At 26.9% G+C, this 20482-nt stretch overlaps 1 protein-coding gene across 2 annotated transcripts in view; it reads right to left on the minus strand.

Annotated features, from left to right (window-relative positions):
• The window catches only part of Frl (formin-like protein), a 69361-nt gene that overhangs the window by 6675 nt on the left and 42204 nt on the right, over nucleotides 1-20482 (minus strand). For both annotated transcript variants that reach the window (XR_006225531.3, XM_043045610.3), the window contains exons 6-22: nucleotides 19437-19650; nucleotides 17973-18049; nucleotides 16506-16677; nucleotides 16126-16386; nucleotides 14776-14824; nucleotides 14625-14686; nucleotides 14026-14161; nucleotides 12575-12769; nucleotides 11409-11533; nucleotides 9680-9778; nucleotides 9425-9601; nucleotides 7853-7930; nucleotides 7642-7728; nucleotides 6592-6660; nucleotides 4289-4369; nucleotides 3356-3485; nucleotides 1701-1873 (exon numbers count right to left, since the gene is read on the minus strand). Coding sequence is in view for 1 of the 2 variants with exons in the window: in XM_043045610.3 (XP_042901544.1) it covers nucleotides 1701-1873; nucleotides 3356-3485; nucleotides 4289-4369; nucleotides 6592-6660; nucleotides 7642-7728; nucleotides 7853-7930; nucleotides 9425-9601; nucleotides 9680-9778; nucleotides 11409-11533; nucleotides 12575-12769; nucleotides 14026-14161; nucleotides 14625-14686; nucleotides 14776-14824; nucleotides 16126-16386; nucleotides 16506-16677; nucleotides 17973-18049; nucleotides 19437-19650 (2185 nt within the window). In the remaining variant the exon portion in view is untranslated. The remainder of the gene's footprint in view (nucleotides 1-1700; nucleotides 1874-3355; nucleotides 3486-4288; nucleotides 4370-6591; nucleotides 6661-7641; nucleotides 7729-7852; nucleotides 7931-9424; nucleotides 9602-9679; nucleotides 9779-11408; nucleotides 11534-12574; nucleotides 12770-14025; nucleotides 14162-14624; nucleotides 14687-14775; nucleotides 14825-16125; nucleotides 16387-16505; nucleotides 16678-17972; nucleotides 18050-19436; nucleotides 19651-20482) is intronic.

The following is a 20482-nucleotide window of genomic DNA, read 5'->3' on the forward strand; positions in this document are numbered from 1 at the left end:
CAGGTGTGAATGTGTTAACCTGAAAAAAACTAGAAACTAAATTATGAAACATTCTAAAGGACGAACGAAATTGTTTCTTTGTTTCATTAATAAGTCTTAAAATTTATATTATGCCGGTTTTATATTCGGCAATTAGTCTAGTAGTTTTTAGTGTGCACATAAATCAAATTGAATATAATAAGCTGAATTGTGAAGTTTGAAAACTTTTTAAATGACGACAATGGTTATTGATGAAAAATAATTCTTTATTCTTGAATTCAGTTACATTATTTTTAATTTTAAAGTTCAATAAAAAATACTAATGCAATCATTTATAAATGAATATTCTTTTAGTAATTTTTCATTATTTATTGGTTCGATGCAAACCTATACCAGGTTTCAAAAATCATTTTTGCTTTAAAGAAAGGGGAGAAAAAAAACAAGTCCAAACTCACAAAACCCCTTTGACCTTTCCATGGAACCCTAGGGATACAACAGAACACCTTTTGGGAACTGTTGTACTAGACCAGGGGTTTCCGACTTACATGAGGCCGGGGGCCACAATTAAAAATACAAATCAAATGGCGGGTCGCAGTTTTATCAAAATTTTATGTAGGACTCTTATGTTTGAAGGAACATTAAATATTACTGTCAGATTTTTACCAAGTTGTACAAAACAAAAGTATTGAATTACAAATTAAAATAAGAAGAAGATTTTTAAAAATATTTAAATGCATATTAAAAAATTTGGGCTACAATAACTTTAATCTGCACCCATGTATTAATCAATTAATGTGCAACAGATGTCGAATTAATAAGATATAAAACTTTAAAAAGGTTAGTATTAAAACTTACATAGTAGCACACAAAATGTTCAATGACAAAATTGAAGTTTGTCTGCTGCAACCACCAGACAATAGATATTTACATTTTAAATTTACAAATGTGTGAGTAAATATTTTCGTCCAAAATGAGTGGTTTCAAAAAGTTAAATCGGAGAATTTCTTCGAGAAAATTTCTGATACACACATGCTAAATTATATTCACAAAATATAAAAAATGAAGTAAAAAAGAGATACACGATTATTTTTGTATTTGAATAAATATTTTCTTGGATGCAGAACCTGAGAAATAATTGTTTTTTGCACCGTTGGTATAAATTTCACAGAAACACGGTTTCGAAGAAATTAGGTTTTTATTAACGAGAAAAGTATTTTAAACCCATATAGATTTTTTAAGAAAATTGCCCGCAAAAAAAGGCTTCGCGGGCCAGATGCGGCCGCCAGTTGGAAACCACTGTACTAGACTATTAAAATTTATAATTACAGTACAGAACCCGTTATCCGGAAATCAGGAAACCGGAACGAAATTCGATAAATTTTCCCGCCATTTTTTTAAAAAAAAATTTTTTTTCCTCATAAGATTTTAGGATTTTTTGAAAGACGTTTACCTTACCATCATTTTGGAAATAATCATTAGTGTATTACTCCATCGTTTTTTCTTCTTTTTAAGATTATTTCAAAAAAAATAAGAATAATAATAATTTTTTTTTTTTTTTTTTTTAAGTTGGGTTTAACAATAAAAAAACGGCTTTTTGTGGCGATTCAGAAAACCGGAAAAATCAGTTATTCGGAATAGCGATGGTCCCGATCGTTCCGGATAATCGGTTCCCTACTGTACAAAGTTATTTATTTTGAATTTCTGAAGAAATTTATTCATACCTGAGCAGTTTTAGCACCCTCTTTCAGCTTCCTTAGAGAATCTTCATGGCTGTTTAAAAAGTCTTTCAACACAGCAGCGTCTCTGGCATCACGCCTCAGTTGCATCTCTTTCTTACACAAGTCCATGCCTTTTTCCAACTCATGAACATCAGTAAGGATATTTTCCATTGAAACTGTCGAGAAAAAAATTAACTATATATAAACTAGCTTAGGAAATATAGTTAATCTCTATTGATTAAAACTAGCTTGCTAATGAAACTAATAAAAAATAATTGATATTTTAAGTCTATATAAAATTTATCTCAAAATATTTTTGTCTTTCCCACTCACAGAGTAAGACTAACTCTACTGTTAGTAAAAAAACTGTTGTTAGTATCAAAAAAGTATTACAGTTTCCAAAGAAAATCATCATTTTTTCTTCTTAATTTTTAGAATGAGTTTTTACAGATGGAGAGAGAACAGTAGTATTTGCCTGTGTAATGTTTTATATGTGAGTAAATTGAATTTTAAGTAAATAGAATTGACATACTAATATTATTTCAAATATATTCATTTGAAAGAAGATTATAAAGATTAATTGCAGATTTGAAAGGTATGATAAGTTTAATAAAGTTGGAACTTGACTTATATATTTTTGAATAAAAGAAATATTTTGTATGTAAGATGAAATGAAATAATTTTATAAAATAGAAACGTTTTTGTGATATTAAAATTTGAAACATACAAAAGTTGTAAGGGATGTTTTTTTTATTCTATTTGCCTATTTATCTGATGCAATGATTAGCAACAACACATTTCATTAGAAATGAATGCTAAAGCTGACCTATTACAAATAAAAAATATTTCCCTTTAATTTCATTATTTTTTTTAAAAGTGGTAACTGAATTTAAATAACATTTAATAAGTGCCTTAGCTTTTGCTTTCTTTTCATTACTGCAATTTTAATTAACTTTTAACTTAGCATATCTTATATATTATTTAAAAATAACAACTTAACACAGTAATGCTTCTAAAAGCTTCGATAAACTTATAATTGGTTTCAAAATTATCAGCATAAGCAAAAGTTAAAATTTTTTTTAATAATATACAAGCTGAAATCCTCTTTTTAAATGTGATTAAAACAAAATGACAGCCAGTCCAATATTTCCAATTTCGTAATTTTTTTAAAACTTTCATTTAAAATTATATATCCATTAAAGACCAACATTTCAATATTATTTAATGAATTCTTAAATTGTGGGTACGGCAAAAAAATTAAAAGATGCTACCCTCTAACAATTAGCTGACTGAGTGCTATTAAAAAAAAAATCGAAAATGCATTTTAAGCTTATTGTTGGTTACTATTCTTTACAGATACTTTTAACAAACATTGAAATATCACTTACCTAAGTTATATTAATATTTTTTTTTTTTTGAAATTACACTCATAAACTATATTTTTTCTTAGTAACATAGTATTTAAGAATTATAAATTAAAATGTGACAATTAATGAAAGATACTTGTACTGATTTAAAAAAAAAATTCAAATAAAAGCTTTCTAACATTAATAACATAAAAACATTAATAACATAAGAACATTAATATCAGAAATAAAAGTTTAGAAAGTTAAGCTCTAAAAATTAAAAATTCTTTTAATTAAGTTTAAATTCTATACCTGATGCTGCTTTTTCTAAAAATCGCAAATCATTTTCAAAGTTAGAAATGTCTGGAAACTTTTGATGAACAGTTTCAGCAATGTAATGGAGAAGAGTAATTTTTCTATCTGCAGTTTTTGTGTCAGCAAGCTGGAAATATTAATTTTTTTTTTTAACTCAATACTTAGATTAAAAAATAGAATTTAAATATACAAATATTTGACATAACTTTATGTATGCATGCAATGAATAGAAATAAGAGTACAAAATAGCATAACAAAATGTCATTGATTTGAATTCCAGAATAAGAAAAGAACTGTTACAATCTATAAAAAAAAAATTGAAGCAAATAATCTGACACTAATGCTACTTACTACAGGCAATAATGGACAATTTTATGCCAAACGTGCCACACTAGGGATAATATTACAATTCCTTATTCAGTTTTAAGTATTTCATAAATATGAAGGAACTATTATTCATGCTTAAGCCAAAGACATTTTAAGAATATATTTAAAGATATCTTTTTAAGACTATGCTTATTTATTTATTTCTCACTAAAATATTATAAATTGTGCTATGAGTGGAACTTATAATGGAATATCTCATTAAGGAATATAAAATATATATATTTTTTTTTATAAAAAAAATTTAGTAGTTCCTTGTCCAAGCACTGTTACAGATGGAAAATTTCTAATCAAAATGCACAAAAAATTCCATTGTTGCTGTAAAAGATATTCAATAGTTTATGTTTAAATAGACTGTTTAATAGTCACCATAGTTAATTAATATATACTTTTAGACTCTTAGTCAAAAACGAAGTTAATATAAATTAGCATATTAGAATTGCAAAATAAAATTTTAGATATGAAAATGTTCCTTAAATTTACATATTACACAAATTTTTTTTAATCAAAAACAACGAAATTAAACTGCCACAATCCTTAACTTACCATATCCAAGCTTTGGAGCTTGAAGCCATAAGCTGGACCCCGTTTTGCGCTATTCATATAATTTCCAAAAGCCAGAATAACCTACAAAAATAAAGAGTTTATAGTTACAGTAATACAATTTTTGATTATCTTACTATATGATGTAATCATAAGTAATCAGTATAATTGATTTTATTCAAAATAAATCCTTAGCTGTCAGCAAATATAATTATAATACATTGATCTGGTCAACTTTGGCATTATATTCATAAATTAAACGTTACACTAGAAATGTACGTATATAATAACGATGTGTATTCGTAAATAAAAAAACTTTTAAAATCATCACTTTTAAAATCATCAATAGGAATAAAGCATACCTCTAAACTTAATAATTTATGGAGAGAAAAAACTAAGATTACAAATATAAATAATATTCTTATTATGGCCATATTCTTAATAAGTTCTATATTTTAGTCAAATTATTACTTTGTACACTCATCTCTTTTAATTGCAAGTTGTTCAAAAACACAATTTTTTAAAATTATATTTAGAAAAACAATTATACACTAAAGTAACTCCAAAGCCTCAATTTTTTTCAAAGAAAAAGTAAGGAAAACATTTAAACTAGAAAAAAAAATACAAATAGGCCAGGTTAAACTACCATTTCAATTGTATTTTATTTGCCTTTCAAATGACTTATTTTAACAGTATTTAAATAATGAAATTATCTGAGGATAATTACAAATTAATTTTTAATCAAAGAAGTAGATTGTCTAATCAAGAATATTTTTTTTTCCATTGCATTTGTTTTAACTGTACCTTACAGGTTTTAAAATGTTCATATAAATTTAAAATGCTAATTTTTTATGATATTTAACAGAGTTTATGGAATATAATAGTATAATAACAAACATGTAAAGTAATAGACTATAGCACAATATCAGTCGAAATATTATGTTCAAAACAGATAAAAGAGGGTTACAAATGCAATAACTTTTTCGACTTTAAATCAATGTAAAATCAATCAATAAGAAAATAATGAAGTACTTAAATGGGCATGCATTTAAAAATGGATAAAAAAAAAATATGTTAAAAAAACTAGATAACAGAAAACAGATGGATACTCAAATAACATAACTGTAGATATGTAATAAATAAAAAAAAAAAAAATTTTACCACACATTCTAAAATTTTCAAATACACAAACTAACCACACATGCATTCATGCTAACACAATGCACATGCATTCAGGATTCATTAACTGAATACTTACTTAGACCTATCACTGCAAAGTTAAGAATAAAATAGAAGTAGTATATAGTTTATGATGGTAACTTTAGTATCATAGCAAAAAGAAAACAAAGAATTGTTAATAAAAATATGTTAAATGCAAATCCAGTAAAATTGCTTAAGCAGAACTGTTCACAACAAATATTAACATCTCATAGCTTAGCTCTTCTGTGGTACACTTTGGGCCTGCCTCTGTTATTTTAACAGTTCAATTGGATTTCTGCTGGTTAGTATCCAATATTATAATTTCTTCGTAGTTTTTTTTTAAATCAATTTTTTTGATTAGTTAAAAATCTGTAATCTTTTGATAAGTTAAATTGATTTGAAATTCTAGTTTTTCAATCAAGTAAAAATGTGGTAATAGATGTGTTTTAATAATTATTGAAAGAAATAATTAGGGTCACCAGCAAAAATAGAGAGAATAAGACTTTTGTTATATTTAGTTAACTTATAAATTAATATTTTGATCATTTTATTGAATACAAGTGCTACAGTTTAGCTTTAAGATTTTATATAAAGCTTAACTAAAAATGGGATAAGCTTAGCTAAATAGTGGTTTTTAAATGATAAATAACTTTTTAAAATCAAAATATATAAATTTGAAGGAAAAAAAAAACTGTACAGAGGTAATGGTGTTAAGAGAAATTAAATCATTGGAAAAAAATATATATCTAAATCACATACAGTGAGAAAAAGGATTTTTGTTTCATTCTTTCAGATTAATATAAATCAGAAATGGACTGACAAGATGAAATTCAATGCAATTCATTTAACAAAAAAATTTTTTTACGAATACATTAAGTAAATTTTTACACTTTAGTTTCAGAATTTTTAATTTGGGTTTAAAACAGTTTTTAAAAACCACTATAAATAAATTCAGAATTTGATAAACGATACACAAAAAAAGTAGATAATGAATTAACAATACAATATATATATATATATATATATATATATATATATATATATATATATATATATATATATTACTGATATTTTATTGCTTACTGAAATTTATTACTACAACTTACTTCAAGCAGTTTTTTCAGCCTTTTGGAATTTTTAATTGACCGTGATGCACTGATAATGGCGTTGATATTCTAGATAAATAAATAAATAGCATAAATTATCTCAAAAGCAGAAAATCAAGGAGGAAAAATATGTTATTTTATCAATTCATTAGTGCAAGATTGCTCATAAGGAATATACCTAAACATGAAAGAGGCATAGTAACTACAATGCAATTCACAAAATTTTAAACTGTTCAATTCAGATGACACTTAATCATACCAAAATAGGATTATTGCCAGCATTTCATAAATAGCACAGGGAATGTACATAAAAGGGTATACAACAAATTAGTAAAAACTCTAATTATTGTGCTGAATCATACTTCATACAGTAAAACTCTGGGAATGAGGGACTCAAGGAAACTGAAAAATGCTTGTAAAATACAGTTGTTCCTAAATCTGAAATGAACATTAGTGCAAAAAGAATAAAGGAAGAGGAGCTTACTTGAGTAGCTTCCTTTTACATATTTTATTTACGCATTGCAAAATTTTTGTCTCTATAAGAGTTTCATGAACATCATTTTCGAAATGTAGTAAAAAAAAAAAAAAAAAAAAAAAAAAAAAAAAAAAAAAAAAATTTTAGAGCCTTTTTTTCAATTCTTTAAAGAAGCACCCTCTTTCTTTTGTTTTTAAAGGAAAATTGCACAAAAAATCTTGATACACAAAAGTTTTTTCTATCTTTCTTTACTTTTTCTGGGTTATAATCTTTAAATTCTTTGGTTTCAAAGTAACAACATTTTACAGGAATTTGTGAATAACATGTGATAAGTTTTACACAAGTTACAATTTCTCATAATGATTTTCATTTTTTATTAAAGTGTTTTCATGAGTTGAACCTTGACAAAGAAAGTTACACAATTAAAAAATATCACTCAAAAAACTTCTATAATTTATTTAATAAAAACTAAATAACATAAAATCAGGAAAAAGATTTAAGCTTTATGAACTATTTTATGTTATTTGTTTAAAAATATATCATAAATTTAAAATAAAAAAGAATTATGAACTTACTGGAGTAATAAGTTGAATATTTTCGGTGAATCCAGCCATGTAAGACATGATATTGAGCTTCTGAGATAACCTTTCAACTTTAGACAGCTGCAAAATAATTTAATTAACTTCACAAGACTTTAAAATAAAAAGCAAATATTGTATTAAACCAATATACAGTTTACAGATAAATTTTAAAATCAAATATATATTTCAAAAAATTCAAACAAACCTGAAATAGGAACTTGTCTTCGTCTGTTAAAGCATCAACAGACTTCCGATTACGTTCATATTCTTTATAAGCCTTCATCTAAAAAAACAACAACTTTTTGTCAATTTTCAACAATTTATTATTATTTTTCATTTTTTGAAATCCCAAACTGGAATTAAAGTTACCTCACTTATAACAACATAGAGTGAGTTTTGACAAGCAGATGTTAGTGAAACTTTATAGATGCCATCATTACTTGGACCATAGGAAAAGAAATTTACAATTAAAAAAGTTCACAATTCAATCAACTGATGGAAAGGAAAATTATTCTGCCCAACATAAAAAAAAAAAAAAACGAGTATTACTATTAAAAATATTTAATCAGCCAATTGTGCTGCAGGAATATTGATATTAGAAAGAGATTACTACTAAGCTCAAAAAGACATAGGAGTTAAGGGTGTGCTACAAGAAATGTGATAGAAATGACTTTTATACTGAACTAAATTAAAAGCAAGTTTTAACAGGTCACATAACTGATATAGATCAAGAATCTTCAATAGAATACAGTTCACACTCTTTTGTACAACCCCAATTACTTTGACCCTTCCATTATAAAGACTAATACATGGAGTCTTTGTTTCATACATACCATTTTATTGTAATACCCTTTTACGTTAGAACCTTTTATTCCAATATAGTGATCAAGTTTGTTGAATTTTTTTTAATTCCTAAAAAATCACACAAAAACAAGTCACATAAATTTTTCCGCTTTGATAACTAACATTTTTCTATTGATAGTTGTCAGTAAATTAAAACAGGTATCAAAAATCTGAAGGAAATTAATCAAACTACTACTATTTCGTGTTATGGCTCAATAAACGTGAAACAACTGGGATTCTCTATGAATGAAAAAGAAAGAGTGACGGGACCATCCATTTCTCAACTTAGAGAGTACTAGGCATATTGTATCCTCGTGGTGGAACCAGCTCGAAACCTACCGCTACATCGTAAAATTTTTTTCAAAGGGTTCAATGATTTCCTCAATCATATTTTTTCCTGTTTAAAAACTGTATTTTCGCTTATTGTGAAGTGTTGTAAGAGGTGGCTTATTTTTTAGTTAAAACAAGTGGTATTCATATTCTTCCTGATTTTATTTTTGCATAGACTTAACAAAACTAGACAGAAGAATTACGTCAAAACCACAAATTGCTAAAAATATTTAAAACACTGGAAAGCACTTTGTTTATAATAATTAAAAATCGGGATCTAATTGTCCTGGTGAGAGTGGATTGAACATTAAAATCTTTTTAGAATACTTTATCTTTAATTTTTTCTTTGTTTTGTTTTTTTATGGGTGCTCTTTTTTCATCTTGAGCTCAAAATTTGAATTAATTATTTTTTTTATGCTGATCAAAACAATGCAAATATACGATGGTCTAAACAATGCATAGACTGCATTTCATTAATAACTGTTAACTAGAACAGACTCAGTGTTGGTCTAAACATTGTAAACCAAACCATTCTGCAAAGTTTCAACATAAGATATAAATGGTAATCATAAATTAGGAAAAAGTTTTTGGTAGGTGAACTTACTTCAGCTTCAGTTGGCACCATTCTAAGAAGTACTTCAACATACTCCTGAGAGAGAGTTGTCAAATCTAATGCATTTATCGCCCTCACCACCACATCACAAGGAAGTTCAACCTTCCGCCTAGAGATGGCCATATTTCTCAATCTGTTGTGTTCCAATAAAGTAACTTTTTCAGGTACCTACGAAGAAATCATTATTTTATCCTCTTTTATTCTTTAGAAAAATTTGGCTTGTAGCAATGAAAAGTTTCCAGTTACCTTGAATCTCTTACTGCTGTTTATATCTTCATTACGATCTGAAAAACCTCCCTGGATTCCCAATTTGAAATGTTCTTCGAACTCAGTGAAGTCTATAACCTAAAATACAAAACGTAATTTAAAGTAGCTAATTAAACACAAAATTAGTTTGAATAAAATCCTTTAAAGAAATACATAATCTAAGTTAATTTCAAGAATAACCACTAATAAAAAAAATGAACGTATTTTTAACTATAAAAAAATTGCACAAAAGTTAAAAATCACAACTGGCTGTTGACACCAGTAATTATTAACTGATAACTCTGCAAAAAAATAGCCAATAGAAAAATGCGTAATCGTAAATTTTCATGGCTAGCATTGTTTTTAAATAAAATTTCTTGAAATTTTCGTTTGTTGCAACGTATTTCGCAAAAGAATGTGTACCCCCGCTAAACTGTTCCCGTACCCCTGGGGTAGACGTACCACACTTTGGGAAACACAGGAGATAGGTCTTATTTGCCTTTGAGTAAGATAAGAAAATTTAGAATTACTTTTTTTCGTAGTTTTGGTTTATTTTGCCACTTATTTTTAGGATTGTTCAAACATACTAAAACTGGCACTCTTCTTATTTAACTCACAATTATCTAAATCACCGAAAATCTAGATTTGTGCTGGGGAAAAAAATAATATAGTGGTCACAGAATTTCCTAACAAACATCAGCATTTTCAAGTACATAAGGAGGACATCTACTAGATCATTCATATCATGAAAGATCAAATTAGTAAAGGGGATTCTCCAAATATTTTATGATTGGCTAATTCGATCCCTCCTATTAAATAATGGGATATTTGCAAATTAAATAATGTGGGTATCTTGATCCTGATTGGTTGTTGAAACCTGGCATTTGCTAATGTTAGCAACTGTTCTTTCCATTATATTTTGAGTAAGCAATAAAGTATCATTTTTCCCAAGTGACTCATTCTATATATTTTTCACAAAGATTTCAATTATATTTCTTACTTAACATAAAGACAGGCACAAAGCCATGTAGAACAAAAACAAACTATTTATGTATCGAAGTTGCCAGATACACAAAGCAAAAATCTATCACGGTTACAATAAAAGACATAAGCAAATAATAAATCTAAGTTGAGTAAGAGACGTAGACGAGAAAGAATTATATTTCAACAAATTTGATGTGCAATATAGCTCTGTATTTAATTCACTTCATGTTAATTAACATTTTAAGTCATGTGGAGAAATTTAGTTCAACTTTAACACGCCATTTTGCTTATAAATGATTAGCTGACGCCAACGTCATAGGTCACATGTGTAGGTATCTGTGATCTTCTTGAAACGCAAGTACCCAAATGGCACATCTGAATAAATATTCATTCAACTGGCCAATAATTTCTTTCTTTTTTTTAGAAAAAAATTTAAAATTAAATAAATCTCAGTTTCTTCTGTTTAAAAAATGCATACTTTTAATAAATTTTGATTTTCAAAACTGATAAAAAAAATTTTTTGAGGAAAATAAATTTATTGGATAAAAATTTTCTGTTCGTAATTTTAAAATTAATTTTTAAAAAAATTCATTCTGTGCAGAAAAACTTGAAAAAGGTAAAAGGAACATGGAAAAAGGAAACATTAAATTGCAACTGAAACATTGTTTACCAACAATACTGACATGTTTTATCACAGCAATTTAAATAAATAATAATTGGTAATCTATTAGAATCAGGTGCTTACATTGTGCAGCTTGTCATCATCTAATTCGCTGAATATTGTCCCTTTAACTTGGTTAGGCTTCAGTGCTATCCAATTAAGGGTTGGTAATTTGTATTTGGTTTGGAACTTTCTCTTGATTGTCATGGCTATAATATATACATACTAAAGTTACAATAAAATATTTTAAAAGGTAACGTTTAACGAACCAAAACTAAAGAGTTTATATCGAGAAACCTTTAAATTACTTTATTTTACATAACCACCCAAAAATTTATGTCTGCTTTGCTGCAGTATAGGCATTTCTAAAAATTCAATAAGTAATAATAAGAGACAAACAAAATTAAGATCACTAAAGATTATAAATGAAAAAAACATTCAGAAATAATAATATTGAAAATATGTTAAGAACACTATTGTCTATACATAAGCAAAAGAAAAAATAATTTAAAAAATCACTTAAGCAAATACATAATATCTATTTGAGGTTGTAATGAAGAGCTTGAAAAATATAGAGCCTCATTTTTTTCGAAGATGAATTTTATATTAAACTCTTTTTCAGTATTTATTAACGATAAGTATTTATAAGTTTCCGGCCAAATACCTAGAAACCTACAGCCAACATCTCCAAAGGAATAAAATGTTTCCCCAAAAAGGATTTTATACTTTAGAACCAAGATTTGGTGTTCATAAAATGGATAATCTTTGAATTTGTACCCTCTCTAGGCACAAATTAAACAGTTACTTATTTTTGCTTTTATTAAAATGGATAATTTACAAAGTTGTATTAGAAATTTTAATAGATTGTCTTTGATAACTTGGAATTGAATAATTGCAATTGTTTGAAAAAGAATGGTTTGCAGTTACAACAAAAGCGTTTTACAAGAGTGATTAAATCTAATAAGCACGTTTAAAAAATTTGAAAATAATTTCATATAAATGTATCCTAATGAGAATGAGTCAAAATAAAGCATATTGTTAGATCTTAGATTTAAGAAAAAAATGTAATTAAAAAAAAAAAGAAAGCTATTCAAAGCACTGATTACAAATGTAGATAAGAATGTTGACGAAAAAGTATTTCAAATATTTAGTTAAAATCAGATACATAAAGCATTTTTGAAGTTATCGTTAAATGAGTGAAGCACATTTAAAGTCATTGTTAAACGAGTAAAAAAAGGAGAAAAGAATACCATCTTGTGGGGCTTGCATCATGCCAGGCATGGGTGGAGGACCAGGTGGAGCCTTCATCATTTGTGGAAGGGGTGGAGGTGGAGGAGGCATAACTTGCATGGAGGGTAGTGGTGGAGGTGGAGGAGGGGGTGGTGGTGGCATGACTTGAGTGGTTTGAATTCGACCATCCATTGCAGTTCCTCCAATGACAGTTCCTAAAGTATTAAGGGAAACAAAATAACTTCAATAAAAAAAAGTAGTAGTATTTTCAGTTCTTTTAAATAAAGGTCCCTTTACTATAAGAAAAATTACTTAGAGCAAAATTTTTTTTTGATATTACAGGGTGCGTAGCCAAATTTTCAACAAAAAATAAGCACTTTTTAAGCACTCAAAAAATATTTTAAGTACTATATACATTAACAAAATGCAAATAAATTTTCAAAGACCTTACATGAACACAATAAAATAACTAGTTTCTGACAGAGAACTATTTTCTTGGTTTTATTAGCCATTATAAAATGAGATTTTTCGGTTCGATATCAGAGAGAGGAAAATGAAGCCTGAAATTGAGAATATCTTGCAAAATGCAGCAGAGTTGCACATGAAAGTGAAATAATCTCACCGAACCCTGCTCAGTAGACACGCATGCGGACTCGCAAGTATTTCATCAAACATGTAAAATGATTGGCACTTTCATACGCTATGGACCGACAATACGGCGAAATAGCTGGTGGTTGAATGAAATGTGAAAACGTTGAACAGAACGATGTGAAAAGCACGATTTTGCATAATACGAGACGGAAATCGAAATAGTAAAGAAAAAAATCTCATTTTCGAAAAGGGAAAATTAAGCACTTACACCCAATGAAAAAAGTACCTTTAAGGGCTTTTAAAAAACCAAAATCGAAAATAAGCACCTTTAAGCCCTTTTTTTATAAAACGCTATGCACCCTGTGTTAGTTCAATTTAGTTTCAAAGCAAATACCAGACTGAAAGTTCAGAATTCAAGCTTATAGTTTACAAGTTCCAAGTTACAAAAATAGATACTCATTATGGTAATATCAATCAGAATGAACTAGATTATTCTTTGTAAGAGGCTTGCATATGTCTAACCGAAAGAAAACATTAAAATTGACTGAATGTTTGCTAACCGAACAGGGTGTAATGAGATATTGTCCATCTAAGATTCTATTGATCTTCTTGACTTGTACGATTCGGCAAAATGAGAAATTGTTTACTAAATAAGTTGATTCGATGCTGAAGTAGAGAACTAGTGTAACTAGATACAGAGTATTTCTTTAAAGAGAGATAAATCTTAAAAACAATAAAGAGCATAATTTTTATTGTTGTAGCTTCCTTCAATCATCCCAGTTTTAAAATGATGCGTAATCGATATATAAAATGAAATCCTAATACATTAGTGCCTTTTTTAAATACACAAGGAAACATGATTTAAATAAATAAACTGTACCTCTCGGAAGACTGTTGCTTTCTAGTTCTTGAATTTTGGACTCCAGCATACTTTGTCTCTGCCTAGATTCTTCATCTTTTTGTGAAACAACTCTTCTAAGAGTATTCAACTCTTCATCTGTCTGTTTATGCAATTCCTAAAAGTAATAAAAATAAATTATTATATTTTTGTTAAGTTAAAGATGTGTATTTCAGTTTGATTGATAAATAAATTAATACCCTAAAAACTAATTCAAGTTGTATTAAACAAAAATATGTTTTGATGAAATATTTGAATAATAAAAACAAAAAGGTTCATATATAATCAAGGAAATAACTCTAGTATTTTGTATTGAAACAATTTTAGTAATTTTTATACACCTTTGTTTAAAAAAAAGAATCAAAATCATAATTTGAAGTTGAACAGGAAATACAAATAAATCCTTTATTTTACTTTTTTTTAAATGAGAATAAATTGGAAAATACTGTAGTCATGTACTTCATTATTTGACTAAACAAAGTTCTGTAGAATTGTGAAAAATAAAAAAATATTTAAAAATATCAATATTAAGATGATTTAGCCGAAACTGAAATTAATATAAATAATTAAACTCAACATACCAAAAGTTCATTTCTTTCTCGAGTGACGGCATCCAAACATTCCAAGTGCGTTTCAAGTTCAACTAAAAAATATAAAATATGCAGATATTATGAATAATTTATATAACATAGGTGGTGGCAGTTTAAAAATAAAATTCAAAATTTTGACTACCTAGTCGAGCCATAAGTTCATTTTCCATTTCTTGTATTTGCTCATTTGCCTAAAAAATTGGAGGAAAAAAAACTATTAACAAATTAAATTCATTGAAATAAAATAAAACGAGTAAGCTTAACTTTAGCAATGAAATTTTTTTGTTATAATTGGAACCATTTAATTTTAATCCTAAAACAATTCATTTACAAGGTTAAATTTCAAATTTTTATTTTTTATATTTATAAACATGAATGAAATAAAAAATAAATAAATAAAGGAGAGAATTTTATTTTAACAAAGAAAATGGAAGCAACAAATAAAATATCTCGATTTAAATTTTGGTGTGAAATAAATATAAATTTCAGATGCACAAAAATGAGCTTTATTAAGAGCTTGTTTAGGGCATATTATCTCAAATAAAAAAAAAATTTGATACAAAAAAATCTGCAAATTTTTTTAAAATTCTCTTTTAATATGTAGACTTGTTACAGAATAGTAGAGATAAGTTAACAGGTGCATGTCCATGAAGTAAATAAATTAATAAATATTTTGAACAACTGAATTTATAATAATTTTTTTTTGTTAGGTCTCAGTATCACTTAAATTTAATTAAAAAAAAAAAACAAATGAAAATTTTTTATAGCAAGTTTATAAAAATTTTTTGAAGAAAAAAAGGAAATATTATAATGTTTTTTGAATTGTTAAGGTTTTACTTAAAAATAAAAAGTAGTGTGCCAAAAGCTTAAATTTTATTACAAACATTATTTTTTTCCAAAATATTGCACTGCATATACTAATAAACAATATTAATAAAATTTATACACATGTATTGGCTTAAAAATTTATTGAGCAAGCATTAAAAAAATAGTTTAATTTGAAACAAAGCAAATGAGCTTACCATTTCTGGATCAAGTTCAAAAACAAATTTTTTTTTTTTTTTTTTTTTAATTTTAACAGGTTTTTTTCACTCAGGAAAAAAGTTTAATTTTAAGGTTCCACCCTTGCTAACAGAATATTGCTACATTTTAATGTATCTTTAAGACAATTTATAACTTTACTTTAACTGCACAGCATGCAATGTTTAAATTATACAATTTTTGAATAAAATTTATGATATAAGTAGAAATTTACATTTAAAATATTTTTTAATGAAACATAAATAAAAAGGTATAAGATTTAAAAAATAAGCAAACATGTTCAGTTGAGTTTTACATTTTTTAACATAAAACTAGATGATTTGAGGTATGCTATAGTAAATAAAATGTAAACATTTTTCATAATTAACAACTGCGAGAAAACTTAAACATTATTAATTTGGATTGGTGTAAATTACAACCACCATAGACAAGAATAATTCAAAATAATTACACGAGATAGTTGTTCTTCTAAATCTGCAACTTGTTCTAATGCTGCACTCTTTGTTTCTGAATCTTCCATTAGAGCACCAACATCAAATACATTGTCCAAATATGCCGAAATCTGAACCTGAAGTTCTTCACTTTCAGTCTGCCTTAGTTTTTCTAAGTAATCGTCCAAACCGATTTGTGTAAATTCATATTGCAGATGAACCCTAAAGTTCATGTCTTCTACAGAATGGACAACAATGTTCACAAACTGCATGCAAGCAACCTGAATGATAGACATTAACCATTGTTAATATATTATCATTGTAGTCTTTTAACACAAGCATAAGAAGATAAAGTTCAATAAATATGTGAAAGAATACCATGCTTCCTAAAAATGCTTACCATAAAGTCAATGTTAAATACTTCATAATTAATGAAGTATTCCATTAATGTTTCAAATCGCTTTTTTTCACCACAAACATCCTTAAAGTTGTCAAATGCGGCAAGAATTATTTGGTGACCTCCTTTCACTAAGCATATTGCAGCTAAAAGTTCTAGAACCAGTGCCTTTGTCCTAAGAGATATAAATTAGAAACATAAGGAAAAAAGCATATAAAGTTTGTCCCTCACATACTTTTAACATGCAAAACAATTTCATGTGTATACACTCAGTTTTGATTAAAAAACAGCAAAACTACATAAAATTAACAAAAAATTACTTTGATGTAAGAAAGCTTTTAAACTTTCAAGTAGTATCAGTAAGTTCATAAATGTTCTGAATAAGTTTTGTAGAGGACTGTGAGTATTTCATATCAGCTGCACTGCACAGAATATTTATGCGTGAATGTGAAAGCTGTTGAATTTCACCTATACGTAACAAATTATATACACTGATATACCAAATTAAATGGCCTTTTGTTATTTCCGTTCTTAAAAAACAGCACAATCTCTAGTTGTAGGTTATTATAAGTAAAATTTTTAAGCCCAATTAAAAAGACAATGATGAAAGTTTCTATAAATGGTTTACAGTTTGCGCAAATCAAAATTACATAAATTAAAGGAAATGTGAATACTAGTTTCTTTCTGAATGACAATATTTTGAAGCACTTAAAAATTGCATGGTGATAAAAGGAAATTATTGATAAAAATTATCAGTGGCATGTAGAGATTGGGGTGAAGGCATCAATGGCCTTCAGTATGCAGTCAAAGACGGCATCAAATCAATAACTAAAGGCACTAAAACTTTGAATCAATTACTTTGAATATAAAATAAAATTTTTTCACAAGTAAATATTTAATTCCCCAAAAAAAGAGAATATAATATGATTTAAAAAAAATTTAATTACAAAGTTTGAAAAGTGTTAAACAATGAGAAATATCACATACCACTAATAAAATTTAAATATTCTTTATACTTAAAAAAATTAAGAATATTTTGTAGGAAACAATAGCTTTTTTTTTCACTTAAAATCAATTTCTGTTTATGCTTACAGAAAACATTGGTTTCAATTTTTCATAAATTATAAATTTTCCAATGTCTTTAAAAAAAATAAATAAATTAAATATGGTATTTTGACGGCATCTTAAGAACATTTAATCGAGAATTTTGAGCCATGTATCCACACACCACTAAAGATTAGTATACTAGTGAAAACTGAAATTAAATTCATAATTATTTTTTTTAAAGGAGACGAGGCTTTAAAATTTCTCATTATAGTTAGTTTATACGAATTTCAAGGACAGAAAATCTAACATGTCACTCATAGAGGCATAAATATGATGTACCAGATATTTTGAAACAGAAATTTGCTTAGAAAACATAAAATTAATTCTTACAAGAACATATTAAAATGAGAATAGAAATCATACCTTAAGCTCTTGTGATTCAAACTCAGGGCAATGCAATTGATGGCTTGTGTGTGTTCTATTACCATATTGAACCCGTACTAAAATATAAAATAATTTATTGTAGTTATTAAAACAAATAAAAAGTTTAAGAAAAAATAAATTGTTCTTCATCTGCTACATTTCAGTCTGATAAACAGAATGTTTGGAGAATAAGAACTATTTAGCAAAGAACTAGGTAGTAAATCCCCAAACTAAGATACTAATTTATACTTTACATAAATTATTACCTTTGCAATACACAATTTGCCTGAACCGAAAAAGTATGAGATTTTTAAAAATGTAATCAGTGTCCCTTAAATGTGCAAAATAAATTAATAGCTACTTACATTCTTAACTTTAAAATATAGTTGAAAGAATGTATACATATATAATTTGAAGAGCGTTTGTTCGGAGTACCAAATTTAATACAATAACTTTTAATGTGACTAGTCATTTAATATGATTATATAGATTTCTGCAGGTTTTGGCTTCCATAAATAGCTGGATTTACAACAACGATTACTACTTTACTTTACTCAGTTTATTCTGAAAATGAAGCATAATATGTTTGCAAACATAATCAAAGAGGAAATAATTCTTCTTCAGAGGCTAGAGAGTTCTGGGTGGACACTGGACATTTCCTGAAATTTTCTCCAGGCATCTTGACATTTGGTGACTACATTCCATTTCTTAATGCTAAGAATGTTTAGGTCATTTTCAACACAGTCGATTCATCTTAGCAGAGGTCAATTCCAAGATCTTTTTCCCATAGACTTTGCCAAAAAGACTTTCTTTTCAGAGACCAGTCCAAGTTGAATTTTAGAATATCAGGTTCTTCAAAAATCCTTTAAAGCTCTAAATTATTTCTTCTTCTCCATGAACCATTTATCTGGATCCCACCAGATATACTTCTCAAAATTTTTCTCTCAAAAATCCCCAGAACCTCGGCATCATATAAAGTCAATGCCCTAATCTCTAATGTATACATCAGGATAGATCTGATAAGACTCTCGTAAAGGAGGAGTTTAGTTCTAAGTTTAAGAAAGTCTGATTTTAAAAATTTCTTCAGACCAGGAAAAATCTATTTGAAAGTGCACTTTTGCATATTTCAGGAGTTAAAGTATAAGGTAAATTTTTAGTGACAGCCTACAAGCAAAAGTTTCTAACTCAATAATGTATGTAGTCTTAAAAATTAGCACTTTTGCATGAAAAAAAAATATTTAGGTAATTATAGCAGTTAAAGCATAATATAAAGTTGTGAAGCTGAATGAGTTTTAAAATACGGCTCCCATTTACAGGAAAAAAATGCGGTTAAAAACAATTTAAGCACTCTTTAATTAATTCTAAGTCGAAAAATAGTACATATTCTAAATAGAAAAATAGTATATTTAAGTAAAGTTGAAATAAAATTAATATTTTGTGCAATAAACAATTTCATAAACATACTTTATTGTTCATTATGGCTCGCAAGCACATGATGCAAACATGTATGTCATCTTTTGCTTCTCCCATATTTAGTTTAGCTATGTGTTTTGTGGCTCTTCGAACTTTTAAGCTTTCAACATGAAGTAATGGTCTATTTTTTGGTCTGAGAGTATTTCCATTAGGAATTATTTCTTCTTCATCATCATGATTTGCTTCAGTAACAATACGCTCATGCCTAAAAACAAAAATTACTTATGAGTCATTAAACTAGGTATAAAAAACATTTACATATTACCAATGAGGTGTATAAAATAAAAACACCATAGAATATATGCAAATAAACAGTAATAATTAATATATATATTTCTCAGAATGAAAATTAACAATCTCCTTTTTTGCTGATTTAAAAAAGTAGTTCACTACATTTTTGAAAATAAAATTTCTCTAGAAAAATAAATATTTCTGTATAAAAAAATAAATCTTTGTACCACACTTGTTTCAAAGATTTTGTGATTAAAGTAAGCTTTTTTAAAAGTTTCAAATTTTTGAAAAGTATATTTAAACACAATTAATTAATTTTCTTAAGGAAGCTACAAACTAATTTTAAGTTTGAAGAAAGAGGGCATTATGTGAATCACCAAAAGACCACATTTGGTTTTTGATTTGCAGGTTGCTCACATTGATCTGAATAATGTAAAAAGATCAGAATATTGCAAATGATCCATGTTTTTGTAATCCAAGTTAATAATAAGATTCTTACTTTGTACTAAAAAAGTAATCATTAAGAGCTACGTTAAATTAGTACCATTTTTTAGCATCCATTGAATTAATTTAGGGTTGATATTATTTTCATAACGATAAAAAAAAGGAAAATTTTATTAATTTTAGTGATAAAACAAAGATTAATTTTTTTGCATTCAAACTTTTGCCTAACTCCAGAAATAAAGACACCTATCCAAGTTTACAAAAAGTTTTGAAAAAAATTAAAAGCTAAATGGAAAAAGAAAAAAAAGATTAAAAATATCTTTTACAGAAAGAGAACAAACAATTAATGTTTCTTAAAAACA

This window comes from Parasteatoda tepidariorum, chromosome 6, assembly GCF_982258835.1.
Source record: "Parasteatoda tepidariorum strain Cologne lab strain chromosome 6, Ptep-v5.0, whole genome shotgun sequence".
In the NCBI taxonomy this organism is placed as follows: domain Eukaryota; kingdom Metazoa; phylum Arthropoda; class Arachnida; order Araneae; family Theridiidae; genus Parasteatoda; species Parasteatoda tepidariorum.